The 23,610-nt window shown below is 42.6% G+C and overlaps 1 protein-coding gene across 2 annotated transcripts in view; it reads right to left on the bottom strand.

Annotated features, from left to right (window-relative positions):
- Positions 1-23,610, bottom strand: part of TPST1 (tyrosylprotein sulfotransferase 1) — a 94,464-nt gene that overhangs the window by 13,284 nt on the left and 57,570 nt on the right. For both annotated transcript variants that reach the window (XM_060173135.1, XM_007530057.3), the window contains exon 3: positions 9,716-9,914. In XM_060173135.1, the coding sequence (XP_060029118.1) occupies positions 9,716-9,914 (199 nt within the window). The remainder of the gene's footprint in view (positions 1-9,715; positions 9,915-23,610) is intronic.

The following is a 23,610-nucleotide window of genomic DNA, read 5'->3' as shown; positions in this document are numbered from 1 at the left end:
CTGCAGGTACCTCTCCTTCTCTCTCTCTATCTCTTCCCTCCCTTCTCATTTCTCTCTGTCCCATCAAAAATGAGGGGGGGAAATGAAAAAAAAAAAAAAGGCTTCCAGGAGCAGTGTGGTTCAGGTTACAGCCCAGTGATAACCCTGATGGCAATAAGAACAAATAAATAATTAAATGAATAACTAAAACATTTGCCATTACCAGTCAGAAACTGTCAAGCTGGTTTGCAAGTGGCTATTTCATTTTGCATCCCAACCAGCAATAATAGTCTCACATTCTCACAGTCACATAGTGGTGGTGTCATTCTTCTGAATTTTGGCCATTCTGATAGATGTGTCGCAGTTTCTCGTTGTTTTGATTAGCACTTAAGTAATGTTACACACCTATCCTTTTATATGCTTACTGGCCACTGGTATGTTTACTCTGGCAAGGTTTCTGCAGCTCTTTTGAGCTCTCTCATTTATTTATTTGCTTATTTTTTTTACCAGAACACTGCTCAGCTCTGGCTTATGGTGGTGCATGGGATTAAACCTGGGCCTTTAGAGTCTCAGGCATGAGAGTCACTTTGCAGAACCATTACGCTATCTACCTCCACCCTTGTTTATTTATATTTTACATTCACATACTGTCAGATTTTTCAGACCATGATGAGAAAATCAAAGTATAGAAAGAGCCAGAAGCTTGCTGAAGGTCACACAACTAGAAAGTACCAGCTAGGCCATATTTTATATTCTTATCTACTTCATCATATTGTCTCATTTACATTTCATTCTATTCTCACAGAAAGAAAGCAGAGACAGAGTCCATTTCTATGCTTCTTTTACTCACCTTATTGTTTTTTTTACTATAATAGTTCTGTGGTATCCTTGATTTACAAATCTATATTTGATATGACAAAGAGAAATTGAGAGGGGAGGAGGGAGACAGGGAGAGAGAAAGAGAGACCTGCAGCTCTGTTTCATCACTTGTGAAGCTCCTTCCCTGCATGTGGGGACTGGGGACTTGAACCTGGGTCCTTGTACATGGTAACATGTGTGTTCAACCAAGTGCTCCACTAGTTGGACCCTTGAGACTTGCTTTTTAAGAAGAATTCAAGTTGGACTTGCAATCATGAACGTTTTCAGACTGCTTTTGAAACCTCTGTCATTTTGGTTCACAGGGGAGTGAAGCATTGCCTCAGTTTCCGTGCGGGGCTAATCCTTACTTGTTGACCTGCCTGTTTATCAACCTGCTCACGTACCAGGACTTTGCTGGGGGAAAACAGCTTTCATCCTCGCATCTTGCGTCACCTCTCAGTTTCAGTCTCAACTCCCACAGTTGGTCAGTGTATACTATACTAGCTCTTTTGGACTATAGATTTGTAATTTATTGTGCATAAAATAATACAACTGATTTCCTCTAACTTTATAGTTACTACTGAATAAACATTAAAAAGAAAACATTTAAATGTTACAAATGATGCCAAGGTGATTTTACATGATTTAAAGGTGGCTGGCAAGCCGATTACCAATGTAGTATATTATGCCTGAAATACCAGTAAGGGTGGTTCTCGTTTCATCATAGATTCACTTAGCAACTGGGTCTCAGGAACAGTACCTATGTCAAAATTTTCCAGAAATCAAATTCTAAGCAGAGGGAAAAAACACCCCCCAAAACCTGTGATTAATTAAAAGAAAAGAACTGTGGGAAATCTTTGAAGGATTGTTAAGCGATCCTAAAATAATCTCTCTGTCTTTGTGAAAAGAGCAATACCTATGGGAGTCAGGCGGTAGCGCAGCAGGTTAAGCACACATGGCGCAAAGCACAAGGACTGGCGTAAGGATCCCTGTTCGAGGCCCCGGCTCCCCAACTGCAGGGGAGTAACTTCACAAGTGACTTTCTCTCTCCTTCTTCTCTCCATTTCTCTCTGTCCTATCCAACAATGACGACATCAATAACAACAACAATAATAACTACAACAATAAAATAACAAGGGCAACAAAAGGGAATAAATAAATAAATATTAAAAAAGAGTAATACCTATGAATCAGGTCTATCTGGTATGTTAAAATTTCATCAGAATCAAAGCACTGTCACATAAAAATGTTTAAGCTTCTTAACACACATGTAAGTGTTAAATGGATATTCGAAAACTGTAAAACTTGCTAAGATCTGATATGCTCTCGTTATTATTCAAACTATATGGCACAACATTTGAGAAAGCTTCTCTGACAGTTGCATTATAGTCAAACCTTTAATCATGGTTATTCAGAGTCCATTGTCACTTATGGAAACTACAGTTTACTCTAGTGCTCTAGATTCAGAGGATTCATTCACAGGAGAGAACATTGACAAGTACTTTGGAAATACAGGTTTATCATGGAACTGAAAATAAACAATCACAGAACCTATGGAAAAAAGAAAAATGGGGGGGTGCTGGGCAGTGGCACACTTGTTTAAGCACATACAGTACTAAGTGCAAGGACTCGCTCAAGGATCAGGGTTCAAGCTCCCCTGTAATGGGGACGATTCCTAAGTGGTGAAGCAGGTCTGCAGGTGTCTGTCATTCTCTCTCTCTCTCTTTTTCTCTCTCCTCTCTCAATTTCTCTCGGTCTCTCTCTGACCTATTCAGAAAAATGGCTGCCAGGAGCAATGGATTCATAGTGCTGACACCCAGCCCCAGTGATAACCCTGGAAGCAAAAAAGAAAGAAAAAAATAAAATTGGACTTTGGAAAAATTAGCAACGAGGGGTCCAAGAAAAGGCTCACCAGGTAGACAGCACACTTAATTACGCATGAGGACCCAGGCTCAAGTCTCTGGTAGCTGGAAATAATGAGTCTGGGGCTCAAGAAAGAGACCCACTGGGAGCTATTAAGAGGCTTTTAATTTGATTGGTTTTAGGGAGCAGTAAAACTGTGAATAAAAATTCTGTGTTACATACATGTCTGTGCTTCTAAGTTATAGGTCCAAAGGTTTAATATGCTTTTCATTAAAGGCCTACAAACCTCAAAAGATTAAAAATCTATGGAGGAGGAAGAAGAAGGAGGACATGACTAGAAGGCTTTTTTTTTTTTTTTTTTTTTTTGCTTTCAGGGTTATCATGGGGCTCAGTGCCTATGCTATAGATCTACTGCTCCATTTTTTCCATTGTTGTTGTTGGATAGGACAGAGAGAAACTGAGAGAGGAAGGGAAGGCAAAGAGGGAGAGAGAAAGACAGACAACTGCAGACCTGCTTCACCACTTGCAAAGCGACTCCCTCCCGCAGTGGCGAACTAGGGGCTCTAACCATGTGTGCTTAACCCTGTGCGCCAATGCACGGCCCCCCAGGGGGCACTATTATCCAACTTTGAAATCAGAGACAGTGGCGGGAAGGGCATGGAATACATTAGCATTTCACCCCCAATTTACCCTCTGAATCACAGCAACCAAGAAGCACATGATTTTCTTTTCAAACTTGGGCAATTATGTCTCCAAAATGTGCTGACGCAGAAATTTAGTATTTCCCCAGAATATATGAAAACCAGCAGTTTCAGGCCTGGAGCTTTGAGTTCTACATTCCAAGTCAAAATGTGATTTCTTCCTCCCACTCCCATCCCATAATAGAGGGAACAATCTCCCCAGCCACCTTTGGTCTCTGTGAAAGGAGAGTCCATATGAATTAGGCCTATTTGATGTTAAAATTCCAAGGCATAGTCACACAAGGAAAAAATTTAATAACATGGGAATATTAAGATGGGTATTCTAAAACTATGAGAAATGTGCTCATGTCATAGTTTATAGTCCAAGACTTGCTTTAAGCATTACTTTAAACCTTTTAGTCATCAAAGATGGATATCAGTTATCTGAATTTTTATGGGCAAAACAGCTCTGAGAATACAAAGCATTTAGACTCCACAAAGACTCCACTAAGCTCACAAAACAACAGCTTGAATGCATTATCACAAAATGCTTAGAAACAAAATACTGGGAGTTGGGCGGTAGTGTAGTGGGTTAAGTGCACGTGGCATGAAGCACAAGGACCAGCATAAGGATCCCAGTTCGAGCCCCTGGCTCCCCACCTGCAGGGGAGTTTCTTCACAGGGGGTGAAGCAGGTCTGCAGGTGTCTTATCTTTCTCTCCCCCTCTCTATCTTCCCCTCCTCTCTCCATTTCTCTCTGTCCTATCTAACAACGAACAACATCAACAATGGTAATAATAATAACCACAGCGAGGCTACAACAAGGGCAACAAAAGGGGGGGAAGAAACAAAATATTCTTCACACTTTATCTTCCCCCCCAAATTATCTGTCAAAAAAAATTATCTGTCAACTTAGAAACAGATGTCCAACAACAGATGAGTGGCTGAGCAAGCTGTGGTATATATACACAATGGAATACTACTCAGCTGTAAAAAATGGTGACTTCACCGTTTTCAGCCGATCTTGGATGGACCTTGAAAAAATCATGTTGAGTGAAATAAGTCAGAAACAGAAGGATGAATATGGGATGATCTCACTCTCAGGCCGAAGTTGAAAAACAAGATTAGAAAAGAAAACACAAGTCGAACCTGAAATGGAATTGGAGTATTACACCAAAGTAAAAGACTCTGGGGTGGGTGGGTGGGTGGGGAGAATACAGGTCCATGAAAAATGATGAATGAAATAGTGGGGGTTGTATTGCTAAATGGGAATCTGGGGAATGTTATGCATGTAAAAAAAAAAAAGAAGTAGAAACGCAAAGCAAAAAAAAAAAAAAAAAAAGAAACAGATGGCAGGAAAAATGCTTTTCTCCTCCACTGTGCATTTTGAAACCTTTTCAGATGCCACAAGTGTGTATGAGACAGATTCTGGGATCATATGTGTTCAAGCCACAGCGTTCTTCTCAGCCTAGCTTGGGAATAGCTCCCAAGTAGGGTGCCTGCCTCGCCCTCATGTGGCCTGTGCTCGGGTCACGTGTCACGTGGGGAGTGTTACCGTGGCACTGCAGGAAAGCTCTGGCGCTATGGCCTCTCCCTCTCTGTCTCTCTTCCATTACCGTCTAGAGCAGGGAAGATACAAGGACACAGACACACACGCCAGCCTGATTATATGTTATAAAAACATAAAAACTGATGCCTGGAAACCTCTAAACCAAATATATATACTTTTTAATAATAGCTTGGTTAAAGCGGATTCTTTTTAAAAATCTTTAAATTTGTATTATCTTTATTTATTTATTGCAGACAGCCAGAAATTGAGGGGGTGGGAAGAGACACGCAGCCCTGCTTCACCTCTTTTTTTTTTTCCCTTCCAGGGTTATTGCTGGGCTCGGTGCCTGCACCATGAATCCACCGCTCCTGGAGGCCACTTTTCCCCCCTTTTGTACAACATGTAATATATATGCCATAATTTCTTTATATTCTGTAGAATACTACTCTCTAACCCACTATTAATCACAAATAAGAAGTGGAAAAAGATAATGTACAACAAAAAATCCCATGAATAGTCAATTACCAAGAGATTATCTTGAAATAAAATAGAATGTTAGGACATCCTTGTTTGGCAGAATGTAGTTAATACCCTTAACAAATAAACATTTTTGAAAACATAAGAGACAGTTCATTCCCTTACACGCGCGCACACACACACACACACACACACACACACACACACATGAGTACTAACTGGAAAAGGGTTCAATTACATTAGCCAATAAAAGTTATTTGAGTAAGCAAATGTCTAAAGATCTTGCCTATTACATTGGTAGTTCAAAAGATTTAGGAAAAAAACTACCAAGCAGTTTACAAATTCTTTGATCATTTGAGTTGGTTTGATTCCACTTTTATTAGTCTAACCCTTTTTTGAAAACCTGAAATGTAGGATGTACAGAAGATGTTCATCACAGCATACCTGTAAGCAAAAATGATCAAATTACAGAGCACATACCAGAGAAATGTGTTTTGCTCGCTCATTCACTTAATGCTAAGTTTCAAAAAGGACTTAAGGTACTCAAATGATAATACATCTTAGTTATAAAATCCCTGCTTAAAAGTGCAGGGGTGGCAGCTGGGTCACCTGGGAGAGTGAACACCCCACCCTGTGAGAGGACCCAGGTTTGAGCCCCAGGCCACCACATGGGAGTCCTGCAAGAGGCGGGGGGGTCAGGGACTCAGGAGTGGGTGGGGCAGCGCTTCAGGGACTCCTCTCTGTCTCTTCTCCTCTGTCTAGGGGAAAGAAGTAGAAAACCAACTGTTGGGAACAGTGGAGTTGTGCAGGCATTGAGCCCCAGCAACAACCCTGGCGGCAAGAAAGAAAGGAAGGAGAGAAGGAAGAAAAGGGGGGAAATGTGCACAATACGAAAACGCTCAGGAGGAATAGAGGAAAGGACTGGATACAAAAATGTGTGTTGTGAAGGTATAATTACAAGAAGTGCAATCTGGGGGGGGGGCGACAAAAAAAGTGCAATCTGGGGGTCGGGCAGTAGCACAGCGGGTTGGACGCACATGGCGCAAAGCGCAAGGACCAGCGTAGGGATCCTGGTTCGAGCCCCGGTTCCCCACCTGCAGGGGAGTCGCTTCACAGGCGGTGAAGCAGGTCTGCAGGTGTCTGTCTTTCTCTCCCCCTCTCTGTCTTCCCCTCCTCCCTCCATTTCTCTCTGTCCTATCCAACAATGAACGACATCAACGGCAACAATAACCACAACAAGGCTACAACAACAAAGGGCAACAAAAGGGAGAAAAAATGGCCTCTAGGAGCAGTGGATTCATGGTGCAGGCACTGAGCCCCAGCAATAACCCTAATCAATCTTATTTTAGTAACTCAGAAGGCAGAAAAACTCATCAAAACATAGTAATGGTATGCATTATCTGGTGGCAATATTATAGACAAAACTTATTCTCTACCTTCTTAATTTCATAGGGCTTATATGTTGATTTAGCTTTGTACAAAATGTTTATACATATGAAAAAAATGAACAAGTGACACTATTAAATGATTTTTTCATCTTGGGGCTGGCTGTTCACCCCCTGTAGGCACACGCCTTGTTATACACAGGGTCTGAGTTAGAGCTCTGGCACCACATGAAATGCCAGGGCACCAAGGGAAGGTCCAGTGTTCTGGTGTTTCTCCTCTCTCTGCCTCTATTAGTAAAAAGCATACAAATGTGGGGGGGGGGCAGTGGTGCACTTGATCACTAGGCACAAGGATCCAGGTTCACCCCCGCTTCCCACCTGCAGGGAGGACGTCTTATGAGTAGTGAAGCAGGTCTGCTGGTATTTCTTTCTCTACCCCTCTATCTCACTTTCCCGTTCAAATTCTCTCTGTCCGGTCAGTCAGATAAGAATAAAGTAGAAAAAAAAAAGGCAAAATGGCCAGCAGGAGCCATGGATTCACAGTGCCAGCATTATTGAGCCCCAGCGATAACCCTGGTGGCAAAAAAAAAAAAAAAAAAAAGAGTGAAAACACACAAAGACCTCTAGTTTCATTTGCTCTATTCCAACCTTTGGGTTCCTGTTTATTGAACAATTTGTCCTCCTTTATATCTTACCACCTTTCAGTCACCAAATTACAGTCACTACCATGGCCATCCTGACCTCCCTGGGCAGACAACCTCACCAATGTGTCCCAGAACCTTACCTCCCCAGAGCCCCACCCCACTAGGGGAAGACAGAAACAGACAGGGAGTACGGATCGCCCTGCCAACACCCATGTCCAGCATTAGAAGCAATTAGAGAAGCCAAACCTTCCACCATCTGCATCTCATAAAGAATTTTGGCTCATATTCCCAGAGGGATACAGAATAGGAAAACCAGAGGCTGGGTGGTGGTGCCCCTGGTTGACTGCATATGTCACAATGTGCAAGCACCCAGGTTTGAACCCCCAGTCCCCACCTGCAGGGGGAAAGCTTTACGAGTGGTGAATCAGTGCTGCAGGTGTCTGTTTCTTTTCCTCTCCATCACCATCTTCCCTTTTGATTTCTGGCTGTCTCTATCCAATAAATGAAGGAAGGAAGGAAGGAAGGAAGGAAGGAAGGAAGGAAGGAAGGAAGGAAGGAAGGGAGGGAGGGAGGGAGGGAGGAGGAAGAAAGAAAGAAAGAAAGAAAGAAAGAGAATAGGAAAGCTTCCAATGGATAAGATAGGATATAGAACTCTGGTGATGCAAACTATATGGAATTGTATCCCTGTTACCTTACAGTCTTGTTAATAATTATTAAATCTCTAATAAGAAATTGAAAGAAAGTGAAAGTACTTATTGAATTAAAAGAAGGGGAGGGTCAGAGAGATGCTCTCTAGGAAAGAAGCTTCAGTGCGGTGGTGCCTTTTCCTCTGTCTGTATTAGAATGAAAAAGTGGCCCAAAGTGGTGCAATCACATAAGCTCAAGACTCAGGCTCTGGGAGAGACAGAGAAACTAGAAGTGAGGTCACTGATATTTCTGGTGCTTATATACATTTGTGGTGATCAAGTATGAGAATAAATCTCCCCCGCAAAGAAAGTATTATTGCTAGAAATTAGGTAAAATGCACTAAGGCACTGTCCCCACACTTCCTGGGAAGAGCCACAGTTATCCTTAAAATGCAAAGGAAAATTTCTGAGGACACAGTATTCCATAAAGAGAATGTTCTGAATTGAAAATATGTTCAAGGAGGTATAGGCAGTGCAGGGGTACAAAATAGCACTTGCGTGTGGTCTGGGAGGTGATGCAGCGGATAAAACACTGGACTCTCAAGAATGAGGTCCTGAGTTCGATCCCCAGCAGCACATGTACCAGAGTGATGTCTGGTTCTCTCTCTCTTTCTCTCTTCGCCTATCTTTCTCATAAATAAATAGTTGGGGGAGGGAAAGGATTAAAAAAGAAAGGCAAAAAAAAAAAAAAAAAAAGGACTTGCATGTGCAAAGTTCCAAATTTGATCTGTGGCACTGCATATGTGATGCATCCTCTCACTCTTTCTCATTAATAAATTTATTGCTTTTTTCATATAGTTTATTTATGGTTGGACAGAGACAGAGAAAAATCGAGAAGGGAGGGAGAGAGAGAGGAGAGGGGGAAAAAAAAAGAGAGAGAGAGATCTGTATCACTACTTTGCCACTTGTGAAGCTTCCTCCCTGCATATGGGGACTGGGGACTTGAACCTGGATCTTGGTGCTTGGTCATGTGTGTGGTTAACCCAGTGTGCCACCACTCCGCACGCCTGCTGGATTTTGTTTTGTTCTAAGTGGCCTTTCACATGCATGCTGCCATCCCTGAGTGGCATCTCCAGGTCAATTCCTAGCATTCCTTATTTGGACAGAAAGGGACAGACAGCTAAACAGAGACAAAAGAGACACCACAACACCACTCCACCATCTGTGGAGTACTCAGTACCACCCCGGGTGCTCCCACGAGGTGTAGTAGCCTGAAACCAGGACCTCACACATGACAAGAAGCATGAAGCTTAAAAGTAAAAACAAACAAACAAATTATCATAAAAAACCAGAAACAAAGGGCCAGGTGGTGGTGCATCTTGTTGAGCCCACATGTTACAGTGCACAAGGACCTGGGTTCAAACCCTCGGTCTCCACCTGCAGGGGGAAAGCTCTGTGAGTAGTGAAGCAGTAATGCAAGTGTCTCTCTGTCTCTTTTCCACTCTATCTCCCCCCTTTCCCTCTTGACTTCTGAATGTCTCTATCCAATAAATAAGATAATTTAAAAAAAGAAAGAAACCAGAAATGAAACCTAGGATCAACATTTCTTATCCAGTCTTTTCCAATTTACTTTAAAAAAAAAAAATCTCACTTACCCTTCTCGTATTTTCCAGGATTTTGGGATCGGGTTTTCCATAATTGGGTGGATTGGCATAGGGGTCGTAGCCCAGCTTGGCAAGCATAGGCGCAATCACCGCCATGTCCTGTAAAACATCTGGAGGGATCTTCCCAACCCACTTGGACAGAGCGGCCACGTTGACTGGCTTGATGACCTGGTCAGTGGATCTCTCCACTCTGAAAACAAGACAACATGAGTATGTACTTAGAATACAAAAGAGAGATGACGTATCACTGGGACTTTTGATAACTTTAGACTTACGGATGTTGGGTTAGAACTGGAGCTACAGCTCACTGGCTGGGGCACATGATGCCCAGGTTTAAGCCCTGGCACCGTGCCACTGATGCTGTGGTACCAGAGGAAGTTCTGGTGGAGTGGTATCTCTATGTCTCTTTATCTCAATTGAGAAGTGGCTCCAAGAGGCGAAATCGCACATGTGTGAAGGCGTGGCTCACCAACACCAAGCAGAAGTGTCTGGACTACAAAGCTACTGAGAAAGACGGCACTTAGCAAGCTTGACACTACTTATCAGAGTAATTAATTTTCCCAGAGCACTGCTCAGCTCTAGTTTATGGGGGGGCTGGGGACTGAACCTGGGAGCTCAGAATCTCAGGCATGAGAGTCATTCATATGACCATTGTGAAAGTCACTCCTATTTCCCCAGCCCCAAACATTATTTAATTCATCTATTTCTTACGTGGTCCTTGGGATTGAACCCACAGCTTTGCATATGTGCAACACTGGCAAGAAACCACTCTAGTCCAATTCCTCTTCCTCCCCCTCCTATGTTTTTTTTTCTTCTTTCTTTCTCCTAAGAGATGGGGACAATGGAAGGAGCAGGAAGAAGAGGCAGGCAGAGAAAGACACAGCACAGCACTGTTGTGCCATACCTAAGAGTCACACATAATGCTCCCAGGAGGTGCCAGGGTTCAGACTTTAAATTTTCTAAATCTGGTGCAACACGCCAATTCCAGTTCAGGTTCTACTTGTGCTTTCTCTTCTGATCTTGTTTTTCAACTTCTAGAGGTTGCATTGCTATGTGGAAAAACTGGGAAATGTTATGCATGTACAAACTATTGTATTTACTGTCAAATGTAAAACATTAATTCTCTAATCAAGAAATTAAAAATAAATAAATAAATTTTCTAAATCTGAAAGCAACTGTTGGCAATTTGAGAGTTCCAGAAAAAGGGAAGAGAATGAGTTAAAAACATCTGTGAAAAAAAAAAAATTGACACCTTAAATTACAAGTCAAAAAGAATGGCAAAGATTGCTTAGAAAAAAAAATCAATAAAATGCATCTTACTTGAAATGCATCAATAAATACACAAGGTGGATGACTAGAGAGAGCGAAGAGAAGAATCCATGGTATCGTAAATACAGCAAAATAGTCACTGGACAGCCAGAAACCTGGCCTGAGCAGCAGAGCACAGAAAGCACCTGCGTGAGGACCCAGGTCTGACACTCAGCATGCGCTACGTGTGCCAGAGTGGTGCTCTGATTTTCTTCTCTCGTTAAATAAATCAAACTTTAAAAAACAAACAAAAGAAATTCACACATCTTGGGCCAGCCCCCGCCGGCCCCTCTACACTTTGTTTCTTACTAATCTGTACTTTTACTTCCACAAATAAATCCTCCTTAAAAAAATAAAAATAAAATAAGCTGAATCTAAAATGTTTATAATAGGGGCTGGGTTGGCGGCGCAACTCAGCTGAACATACATGTTATAATGTGCAAGGGACTCATCTGAACATACATGTTACAGTGTGCAAGGGACTGGGTGCAGGCCCTCAGGCCTACCTGCACCTGCAGGGTAGAAACTTTGCAATTGATGAGGCCATACTGCAGGTCTTGCTCCTTCTGTCTCAGATTCTTTTAAATATATATATAATTTCATTGAATAGAGACAGAGAAAGATTGAGTGGGAAAGAAGGGGGGGAGCAAGTGGTGGTGCACCTGGTTGAGCGCACACATCATAGTGTGTAAGGACCCGGGTTAAGTTCCTGGTCCCCACCTTTGGGGGGGGGGGAGTTTCACAAGTGGTGAAGCTGTGGAGCAGTGCTTCAGGCATCTGTCTGCCCAGCTATTTATCTATTTCTCCCCCTTCCATCTCCCACTTCCCTCTCCATTTCTGTCTATCCAAAATAAATAAATATTTATAAAACATAAATAAACAGAGGGGGAGAGAGAAAGAGAGACACCTACAGCACTGCTTCACTGCTTGTGAAGTTCTCCTATAGGTGGGGACTGGGGGATTGAAACTGGGCCCTTGTGCACAGTAACGTGTGCGCTTTACTGGGTGCACTACCACCTGGCCTCTGCCCTCTAGACTTCTCTCTGCCTCTATCAGATAAATAAATAAAATATTTTTAAGAATAGATGTATAAAAATTTTCTATAATGAAATATTAGAGGGAAAACAACCAGTAACAATACACTTACAAACCACTCATCTGTAATTTTCTCTGACTTCCTGAAAAACCCTATCTTCTAAGGAAGAAAAAAAAAGTGCCATTTTATCATTTTCAATGTTACAGAATAAATATCCTTTAACCCTTGACCTGGAAATTTATTTTATAAATTTATAGAATATATAGATATTACATATCTATATATTCTATAAATTTATATAGGATATATCACTATTTCATAGAGAAAGTAAAAGCCATCATTTACCACTACCATCGAATTAAGGATTTGGAGATAAAGTTCAATCAGCTTTTGTGTAACAGGACTCTCAAATGAAAGAATTTGGAATGACTTTCTAAATTTGTATTAATTATTATTATTATTATTATTGTCACCAGAGTTTCACTGTTCTGGACCATCGTTTTCAGACAGAGACAGAGACAGAAAAGAGAAGTCACCAGAGTTTCCTCCGGTGTGGTGGAAGTGGTCTCATAAAGCCCTTACTTATGTGATCACAGAGCCACAAGAGCCACTAGTAGCAAAGGCGGTGACAAAGGCCTCAGTGGGAAAGTCTACTACACAGAAATGTGATGTTTTCCTTTAAGATGGCAGTAATGACATTTTATGTTTAGCAACCATTTGGAATTCAGATAAAACAAAGACCTTCATATTCACTACGTGTCACAACAAGTGTTAGGAACTAAAGATGCAGAAATGACTGACTAGGTCATTAGTCCTCCTCTCAAGAAGTGCAGAGTCCAACTGAAACACTAATTTGAAGGAACATATGCACCCCTATGTTCATAGCTGTATTATTCACAATAGTCAAAGAGTGAAAACAACCTAAATGCCCATCAACAGATGACTGGCTAAAGAATTTATGGGATAGGGTGGGGGGTAGATAGCATAATGGTTATGCAAAGAGACTCTCATGCTTGAGGCTCCGAAGTCCCAGGTTCAATCCCCTGCACCACCATAAACCAGAGCTGAGCAGTGTTCTGTTAAAATATATATATGTATATATATATATGACATATATTCCATGGAATACTACTCTGTAATAAAAAAAGATGATATTGTGCCCTTTGGAATAAAATGGATGGAATTGGAGCTGAATATGCTTAGCAAATTAAATAAAGAGATGAACGACAACCGTGGGATGGTTTCATTCATATGTGGAATCTAGAGATCTGGTACACACGAACTTGAAAAAAAAACAAACCCAAAAAACAGAAGTAAGCAAACTTTCTAAAACTTGTGAGAAATAAGAGTGGTTATCTTTGGGAAGTGGGGGTGGGGGGTGGGGATACAGAACTCTGATGGTGGGTATGTTGTGGAACTACACATTGTAATTTGGAACCTACTATTAATCACAAATAAGCAAATTTCAAAAAAGTGCAGAGTCCATTAAGAAAGCAAAGCATGCATGAATGACTAACATACAGTATGACAAATATAATGGCCATGGGTAGGATCTTTTTTATGGGAATGCAGAAGAACTAACAGTTTAGATGTGGAAAGGCCACACTTGAGGCCGTTCTCATGGGGCAGGGCAGACGGCAGAGTAAGTTATCAAGAAGCAAAGACAAAAGGTACAGGCCAAGTCCAGTCTCACTGCCTGCTTTTGACTGGCCTTGAGGCTAGGAATGGCATACATATTTTAAATCAAAAGAAAATCGTTCTAACACATGAAAATCACATAGAACTCAAAACTTCGGGCTGAATTAGCTTTTCTTCCCATGCTCCAACTACTGAGTTTTCTTTTTTCTAAGAAGTAGAGGGAGTTGGGCGGTAGCGCAGTGGGTTCAGCGCACGTGGCATGAAGCGCAAGGACCAGAGTAAGGATCCGGGTTTGAGCCCTGGGCTCCCACCTGCAGGGGAGTCACTTCACAGGTGGTGAAGCAGGTCTGCAGGTGTCTATCTTTCTCTCCCCCTCTCTGTCTTCCCCTCCTCTCTCCATTTCTCTCTGTCCTATCTAGCAATGACGACATCAATAACAACAACAACAACAACAAAAAAAAAAACAAGGGCAACAAAAGGGGGAAAAAAACCTATTAAAAAAAAAGTAGCAAGGAGTAATGAGATAACTACAGACCCTGGAGTTGTCCTATGTGATCTCAGCTTTCTCACAGACTGGGGATAATGACCACTCACACACAGATGTAGCTTCTAAAACCATTGTTTAAAAAAAAAAAGGAATTGGCAAAGCATGCCACCTGCTTTGCAAATGAGGCATCACGAAAAAAAAAAAAAAGCCTGTTTTTTTCACTACCCACAGCTGGTTTTGTTCTACAACACCAGAACAGTTACAGCCAAAGCCAAAAATACCTGTCCCTTCAGGGAAAAAAAAAAAAACCAAATAACAAACACTAGTCATTCTCTCTCCAAAAGGTTATTTCAAAAGGTTATACTATAGTGTGCAAGGACCCGGGTTCAAGCTCCTGGTCCCCTCCTGCAGGGGAAAAGCTTCATGAGTGATGAAGCAGGGCTGCAGGTGTATGTCTCCCTCTCTATTTCCCTCTCCCCCTCTCAGTTTCTTTCTCTCTGTCTCTATGCAATAATAAATAAAGATCAATTAAAAAAATAAAATAAAATCTCCCAGATTCTCTCAGTTAATCAGAGCTCAGTCCAACAGTCAGGCATAATTACACTAGGGTATAAACTGTTGGCTTGTCGGAAACGTCACTGCTCACAGCAGAAGGCGTTCCTCCTCGGGGAGTGGGGATGATGCCAAAGTCTTGAACAACTGAGGTGAACATAATCCTCCAGGACACTCATTTTAAAAGCACTGATCTTCCCTGAGTCTTTGGTAAACACTACAGTCCTGCAGACTGCCAGGCCAGAGAGGTCTGAGTTAGGATGCACAACAGCTACTACAGCAAACCAAATTCGGTCTACACAAAGGCATCAGTGTTAGAATGGACACGCAAAAAGGGGTGGGTGAGAGTACACAAACTCGAGGACGGTGGAGGTGTACCTACTTGAGCACATGCATTGCCATGTGCGAGGACCCAGGTTCAAGCCCCACCCTCCACCTGCAGGGGGAAAGCTTCATGAGCAGTGAAGCAAGTACTGCAGCTGTCTCTCTCCTCTACCTCCGCCTCCTCTCTCAATTTCTCTCCACCCTATCAAATAAAAGAAATTTAAAAAAATGTTGGAATATAAAGGAAGCCTTCTACACTGCTGGTGGGAATGTAAATTGGTCCAACTCCTGTGGAAAGCAGTCTGGAGAATTCTCAAAAGGTTATAAATGGACCTAATTACCTGGCAATTCTCTTGGAGATATATCCTAAGGAATCAAACACAGCCACTCAAATAGACCTACGTATACCTTCTATGTTCTATGTTCACAGAAGCTCAAGGTTTGTAATTGCCAGACCCTGGAAGCAACCCAGGTATCCAACAGCAGATGAGTGTGGCTGAGAAGTTGTGGTCTACATACTCAAAGGAGCACTGCTCAGCTATTAATGATGAAACCATCTTCTTCACCTCATCTTGGATGGGAGCTGGAAGGAATCATGTTACATGAGCTCTAAGCCAAAGGGAGCAGGATGAACAGGGGAATATCTCACTTGCAGGTGGAACTTAAGAACAAAGACAGAAGGGGGAAACACAAAGTAAAACTTGAACTGGATTTGGTGTACTGCACCGAGGCAAAGGATTCTGGGAGAAGTGGGGGTGGCTTTGGGGTCCTGGAGCATGATGGTGAAAAGACCCAATTGGGGGTGAGAATGTTCTGCAGACACCTAGCATGGTGACAGAAGACACTGTGCCCATGTGTCAACAACTGTACTATAAACCACTAACCCTCCCTAATAAAATGATCAAACAAAAATAACAAAACAAGAGAAAACCTGTCAGTTAACTCATACCAAAAGATCAGAGTCATTTGTGATACTAATACAGATTTTTTGGAAACATTCCTCCTCCTTAAAGCTTAAGAAAATTTTATTTATGTAAAAATGAACAACAAAGTATAAAGTCAAATTCCAACTAAGTTATTATAAAAATGAGAATAGTCTGGGGCCAAGTGGTGGCCTGATTAAGGACACACATTACAGTGTTCAAGGACCAGGTTTAAGCTCTTGGCCCCCGCCTGCAGGGGGAATGCTTCAAATGGGGTGAAGCAGGGCTGCCGGTGTCTCTCTGTTTCTCTCCCTCTCTGTCTCCCTCTCCCCTTTCAATTTCTGTCTCTATCCAATAATAAATAAAAATATTTTTTAAAAATGAGAATATTCTTAGAAGAAACAAGGCAGCCAGAAATACATGCCCACAAAACATATTAAGATTCTGAAAGCTAGATATTAAGAAAACAAGGGGCCGAATAGTGGGACACCTGGTTAAGCTTACACACAATGTGCAAGGATCTAGGTTCAAGCCCCTGGTTCCCACCTGCAGGGGAAAAGTTCACGAGTGGTGAAGTAGTGCTGAGGCTCCCGCTCCCTTTCTATCCCCCTGTCCTCTCAACATCTGTTTCTATCTAACAGACAAATAAACAAAGAAAACATTTTTTTAAAAATGAGAATGATATGGGGACTGGGTGGTGGCATGTCTGATCGAGCACACACATTATCATGTGTGCAAGGAGCCAGGTTCAAGCCCCCGAGTTTCCACCTGCAAGGGGGAAGTTTCATAAGCAGTGAAGTAGTATTACAAGCATCTCTGTCTCTCCTCTCTCCCCTCCCCTCTCAATTCTCGCTGTCCTATCAAATGATCATTTTTTTAAAAGGGAAAATAGAGAAAAATCATTTCAAAAATAGAGACAACAAGGGGATCAGGCAGTAGCGCAGCAGGTTAAGTGCACATGGTGCAAAGCCCAAGGACCACAGTAAGGATCCCCAAGTTCAAGCCCCCAGGCCCCCACCTGCAGGGGGGTCGCTTCACAAGCAGTGAAACAGGTCTGCAGTTGTCTTTCTCTCCCCATCTTCCCCATCTCTCTCGATTTCTCTTTGTCCTATCCAGCAACAATCACATCAATAACAACAATAACAACCACAACAACGATAAAAAACCACCACAAGGGCAACAAAAGGGGAAAAAATGGCCTGTAGGAGCAATGGGTTTGTGGTGTAGGCACCGAGCCCGAGCAATAACCCTGGAGGCAAAAAAAAGAGAGAGAGAGAGAGAGAGAGAGAGAGACAACAACAGACAACCTTAGAAAAAATTTAAAGTGTGGGGAGGGGTGGCAGGTGGCTCATTTGGCAGAGTGCACGTTACCATGCACAGGGACTCAGAATGACACCCTGAACCACCACATGGGAGTGGAAGCTTCACAAGTGGTGAGGTAGTATCTCTCCTTCTCTCTCTCTCTCTTTCTCATACTCTACCTTAAGAAAAAACTGGCCACCAGGAGCAGTGGAGTCAGCAGGTAGGCGCCAAATGCCAGTGATAAACCCAGTGCCATTTTGCCAGTGGCAAAAAAGAAAAAAAAGTGGAATGGGATGTCTTCAAGCATTTTAATATTCTCCAATCTAAAATAATTTGAAACAAAACAAATATTACAGCGGGCCCAGGAGGCCATTAGATAGAACCTAAAAGCATAAGGTCCTGAGTTCTATCCCTGTATTGCATGTGCCGGAGTGGTGATGCTCTGGCTCTCATTCGCTCATTCTCTTTCCCCCCTCTCCCTCCCTACTTCCTTCCTTCCTTCCCTCCCTCCATTATATATATTTAATTGTAAAGATAAAAAAGAAATGAAGAGAGAAAATGAGCTCATGATAAAGTAGCAAATACTGAAAATAAAAGTCAGTATTGAATAACAGGAGTGTTTCAGAAAAAAGAAAATCAAAGGTAGGAAACCAAAATAAAAACAAGAACAAAAATATGTGTGAGACCCAGGTTCGAGCCTGACCCCCAGCACCGGGAAGGGAACCTGAGTGCTGTGGTTTCGTGCACACTTATTGTCTCACTCAAAACAACAACAACAACAACAAAGGTGGGGAGAGAATAATCCACTTACTATATACAAGGTTAATCCATTCTGATCTGGCCACACAGACCTCTATAGTTTCAGGCCAGGTCAGACCAACTCCTCCTTAGAATCTCTAGTAGCTGGATTAGGAGAGAGAGTAGCTCCCAAATATGGGAAAAGTATACAAATACTATTAACTATAACCCCATCAATCTCATCTAGGGCCCATATTCAGCACAGATTAAAAAAAAACAACTGGATATATTTTTTTAAATTTTTATTTATAAAAAGGATACAACTTCGCACAATTCCCACCACCAGAACTCTGTATCCCATTCCCACCCCTGATAGCTTTCCTATTCTTTAACCCTCTGGGAGTATGGAGCCAAGGTCGTTATGGGACCAACTGGATAGTTTTATGATGATTAGTCTTGGTGGGGGCTCTTTTGGTTTCAGGAAACTGGGTATTTACTCAACTACCTGGATGTCTATGTCGTTCAAGTGTGGGAAAATTTTTGGTATGATTTCTTTGAGTATGGTCTCTACTCCCTTCTCCCACACTTCTCCCTCAGGAATTTCAGTAACTTTCACATTCACATTCACTTTTCTAGTGGAATCCGCTATGTTGTGGAGAATTCTTCATTTTTCCAAATTTTTTCTACTTCATCATTTTTGAATTCATATACTGTATTCATTTTATCTTTTTTTTTTTCCCTCCAGGGTTATCACTGAGGCTCGGTGCCTACACTAAGAAGCCACTGCTCCTGGAGGCCATTTTTCCCATTTTGTTGCCCTGTTGTTGTTATTGTCATTGTTGCCATTGCTGTTGTTATTGCTGGACAGGACAGCAAGAATTCAAGAGAGGAGGGGAGGACAGAGAAGTGGAGAGATAGACAGCCTGCAGACCTGCTTCATCACTTGTAAAGTGACCCCCTCTGCAGGTGGGGAGCCGGGGGCTCCAACCAGGATCCTTACATTGGTCCTTGCACTTTGTGCCATGTGCGCTTAACCTGCTGTGCTACCGCTCGGCCCCCCATCTTCTTTCAAAAAATATATATATATGTGTGTGTATGTGTGTGTGTGTGTATGTGTGTGTGTGTACATTAGAAGGAAACAGAGAAATTGAAAGGGGTGTGGGAGATAGAGAGGGAGAGAGACAAACACCTGCAGCCCTGCTTTACCATTTGTGAAGCTTCACCCAGCAGGTGGGGACCAGGGGGTTTGAACCTAGGTCCTTGAGCACTATAATGTGAGTGCCTAACCAGGTGCGCCACTGCCTGGCCCCTTCATTTTATCTTCTAGCACTGAGTTTCTCCTCTGTATGGCTGAATCTATTTCCTAAGCCTGCTGCTTGAGCCTGAACTGCATTCAAAGTATCCTTAACACCCTGTAAATGTGTTTTGTTTTGTTTTTTCTTTTATGATTCCTACATCCCTAGTGAACTCTGTTTGGAATTGTTTGATTACATTTTCTAACTTGTTAGCAAATTCTGTTTGGAGTTTTCCTTCCCGGTTTTCTAAATTCTTAGTGAAATCTTTCAACTCTTGCATATGTTGCTACACGTTAAGTTTAGACTCTTGAATTGTGCTCACGAGTGCTATGGCTGTGTTTTGAATAGTGTATCTCTGTGTGCACATTTAGGGGGGTTTCTGTTGTTGAGTCTGAGGGTGGTGCTAGGGTTACAGTACTACACTGCCCTTCCCTTTGTTTATATATTGGGGGTGGGGGGTTTAGCATGTCACTGGACTATTTAATGCCTGCAAAATAATGGATCTCTCTGCAATATTTCAACCTACACCCAGCTCTCTGAGGACTAGCTGTATGAGAGCTGTTTTCTTCTGAGTGCTTGGAGAAGCAAGGTTTACTTTCCCAGCCAGCAGCCAGCTGGGTTTGCTTATTAATCTCATACAAATCTTCTCTGGGGTAAGAACAGACCACACAGCTTTTCTTCTCAGCCAGCCTACTTCCTTGCCGCACTGTTGAACCTCTACAAGCTTCTCACTGCTCTGGTGCCCTTGAGGTTATGGTGTAAGAGCCCAGAGATTCCTGGCTTCCCTGTGACTGGCACTGTTGTCCACTGCATAGCTGCTCCGACTGTGCTGGCTGACAACACACACAGCTTCTGCACTGGACCTTTGCCCCACTCTCCTTTACTACCCACTTATCACATGCGCTTGCACCAACCTGTGGCTATGTTTTTTTAGAAGTCCCCACTGTGGTTGGATTAAGATTTAGTGTGTTCTTGCACTGACATTTCTAGTTGTTCGGGGGCAGTGACCGTGTATCTGCTGCCAAGGCTATGCCTCCAGAAGTCCTCCAGTAGTTACTTTTGTATCATGGAGAAGTTTGACTGGGATGAGACATAAAGGTATCTCCTTGTTGGCTGATAACTTTATTTTGATACAGGCAGTGATTACACAAATATGAAGGTTTGTCAAACTGTAAGGTAAATAAATACTTCTTCACTATATATGTTATACCCTACATGGTGGTGGTAGTGCTGCGGTGACAACCCGGGGCCTCATATATGTGAAGTGTGTGTTCTACAACTAAGCTATATTCCCAGCCCATATCTTAACTTGAAAAAGTCATACATGGGGGGTGGGAGGACAGCGGGAGTGGTGCACTTAGTTAAGTGCACACATTACCCTGCGCAAGGACCTGGTTCAAGCCCTAGTTCTCCATCTGCAGGGGGAAACTTCACGAGTGGTGAGGCAGGTCTGCAGCTAGTCTCTTTTTCTCTCTCCCTCTCTATTTTCTTTTTCTCCCCATTCAATCTCTCTGTACTATCTGGAAAGGAAAAAATGGCCATCAGGAGTGGTGGATTTGCTGTGCAGATACCACGCCCCAGCAGTAACCTTGGTGGCAATAAAAAAGGAAGAAAGGAAGAAAGAAGGGAAGAAAGAAAGAAGACATATAGTGGTAAGATTCTTGGAATTAGTACTGTAAATTCTAGTTATTGTTCTGCCAATTGTGATACTTGACAAAGCACAAACCCTCACTGGATCACAGCTCCAAATACTACTTACTAAGTCATGCCTTTTTCCCTTCTAAAATCCATTAATTCTAAGTTTTTGTGAATTTTCTCAGTCTTTATGATTACTTTAAACACAATAACTATGCAAAATGATCTACTGATTTCTATAAAAATTTAACTTACGCATATCTCTTTAATTCTATTTATTTATTTTTGCCTCAAGGGTTACCACTGGAGCTCAGTGCCAGCACTACAAATCCACTGCTCCTGGAGGCTATCTTTTTTCCACTGTTGTTGTTGATGATGATGTTATTACTGTAGTTGCTGCTGCTGTTGTTGGATAGGACATAGAGAAAATGAGAGAGGGGAAGACAGAGAGGGGGAGACACTGGCAGACCTGCTTCACCACTTGTTAAGCAACCCCCCTGCAGGTGGGGAGCTGGGGGCTGGAACCGGGATCCTCGCACCAGTCCTTGTGCTTCACACAATGTGCCTTTAACCCAGCGCACTATTGCGTGGCCCCCTGATTCTTACGTAGAGAGACCAGGAGCTCATATAGGCATCTTTCACATTAACAGCAGGAACTAACAACATTTTCTGGGCTAACACACAAGCACCCAGAGTGAACTAAGTAGTTCACCTAGGAATGCAGGTGATTAGAAATGAGATATGGAGATATATGGAAAGAATAAGAAACTGTGATGACAGTAGTTTGAGCTGTAACTCTCTGAATGAACAAAAATAACCGTGAGTTACTATGGTAAGTATGATTAATTTATAATAATAATTGAAAGCTAGGTACAGAAAGGCAGGTATTTCTTTTAAATTACCTGCACCTGGATTCTATTTCCTTTATAAGTACTATATAATAAAACATTAAGATTCAACTTCCGGAGGCGGAGCTACGAGCAGCAGATCGCTTTCTCGCCTCGCCTCGCCTCGCCTCGCCTCGCCTCGCCTCGCCTCGCCTCGCCTCGCCTCGCCTCGCCTCGCCTCGCCTCGCCTCGCCTCGCCTCGCCTCGCCTCGCCTCGCCTCGCCTCGCCTCGCCTCGCCTCGCCTCGCCTCGCCTCGCCTCGCCTCGCCTCGCCTCGCCTCGCCTCGCCTCGCCTCGCCTCGCCTCGCCTCGCCTCGCCTCGCCTCGCCTCGCCTCGCCTCTCTTCTCCCTCTCTTCTCCCAGATCAACTAGGAATACCAAAGGAGACCACACGGACCGAAACAAGACAGGACTAGAATGACCACAGGAACCCAGTAAATCACCCGTGAGTACAAACACGCGTGGCTGATGACAGAGAGGAGAGAGGGGCCTAAGGAGAGATTAAGTGGCTGCTAACAGTTCAACAGTTTATCAGTGGAGACACCACCTCCAGTCTGCTCCACAACAAGGGGACAGCTGAAGGGAGGAAAGGACTCCCCAGAGACTCACTAAGTGCAACTCTGAGTCTCCATTGCTACTACCCTCAGAATCTGGAGCAGCAACAGGGAGGGACACCAGGGGACAGAGATCTAACTGGGAAACTCAGGAGAAGACCTATACCTCGGTGGCACAGCTGAGAGGCTGTGAAAGTCTTTTTGCATAACCACTGGATTATCTCTGCCACACCCTGCTTTATCTATTGGTCAGGAGTCAGTGATTAAGCTAAGAAGCCTATTGATAGTTTAAAAGCCCTCAGGCTCCCATAGCCTACAGGGAAGAAAAACAAAGAGGCTTTTACACCACTGAGCTCCAACTCATTCTGAAAGGTCTCCTATAAACAACCAGACCACCACAAATAGGATATATATCAAAACACTCTAAAACTCTTCAAGAATGGCGTTAAAATATCTCCAATATTTGATATCAATAAATGTCAATGGCCTGAACTCACCTATTAAAAGACACAGAGTAGGAAGATGGATCAGAAAACAACAACCCAACAATATGTTGTCTACAGGAAACCCACCTAACTCAACAAGACAAACACAGACTTAAAGTGAAAGGATGGAAAACTATCATACAAGCCAATGGCCCACAAAAAAGGGCAGGAACAGCTATTCTCATATCTGGCATGATAGACTTTAAAATAGATAAGATTAAAAAAGATAGGAATGGACACTACTTAATGCTCAGAGGATCAGTCAGTCAAGAGGACTTAACAATTATTAACATCTATGCACCCAATGAGAAGCCATCTAAATACATCAAACTTCTACTGAAAGAGCTACAGCAATATATTAACAGCAACACAATCATAGTAGGGGACTTCAACACCCCACTCTCTCAACTTGACAGATCATCCAGGCAGAAAATCAATAAAGACATAAGGGAGCTAAATGAAGAGATAGATAAACTATAACTATTGGACATTTACAGAGTCATTCATCCCAAGAAACTGGAATACACATTTTACTCAAATCCACATGGATCATTCTCAAGGACAGACCATATGTTAGGCCACAAAGACAGCATCATCCAATTCAAGAGCATTGAAATCATCCCAAGCATCTTCTCAGACCTCAGTGGAATTAAACTAACACTTAACAATCAACAAAAGATTAGTAACAGTCCCAAAATGTGGAAGCTCAACAGTACACTTCT

The sequence above is a fragment of the Erinaceus europaeus genome, chromosome 15 (genome assembly GCF_950295315.1).
Source record: "Erinaceus europaeus chromosome 15, mEriEur2.1, whole genome shotgun sequence".
Taxonomy (NCBI): domain Eukaryota; kingdom Metazoa; phylum Chordata; class Mammalia; order Eulipotyphla; family Erinaceidae; genus Erinaceus; species Erinaceus europaeus.
The sequence above is the reverse complement of the archived record's forward strand: the minus strand, read 5'-3'. Positions and strand labels throughout refer to the sequence as shown.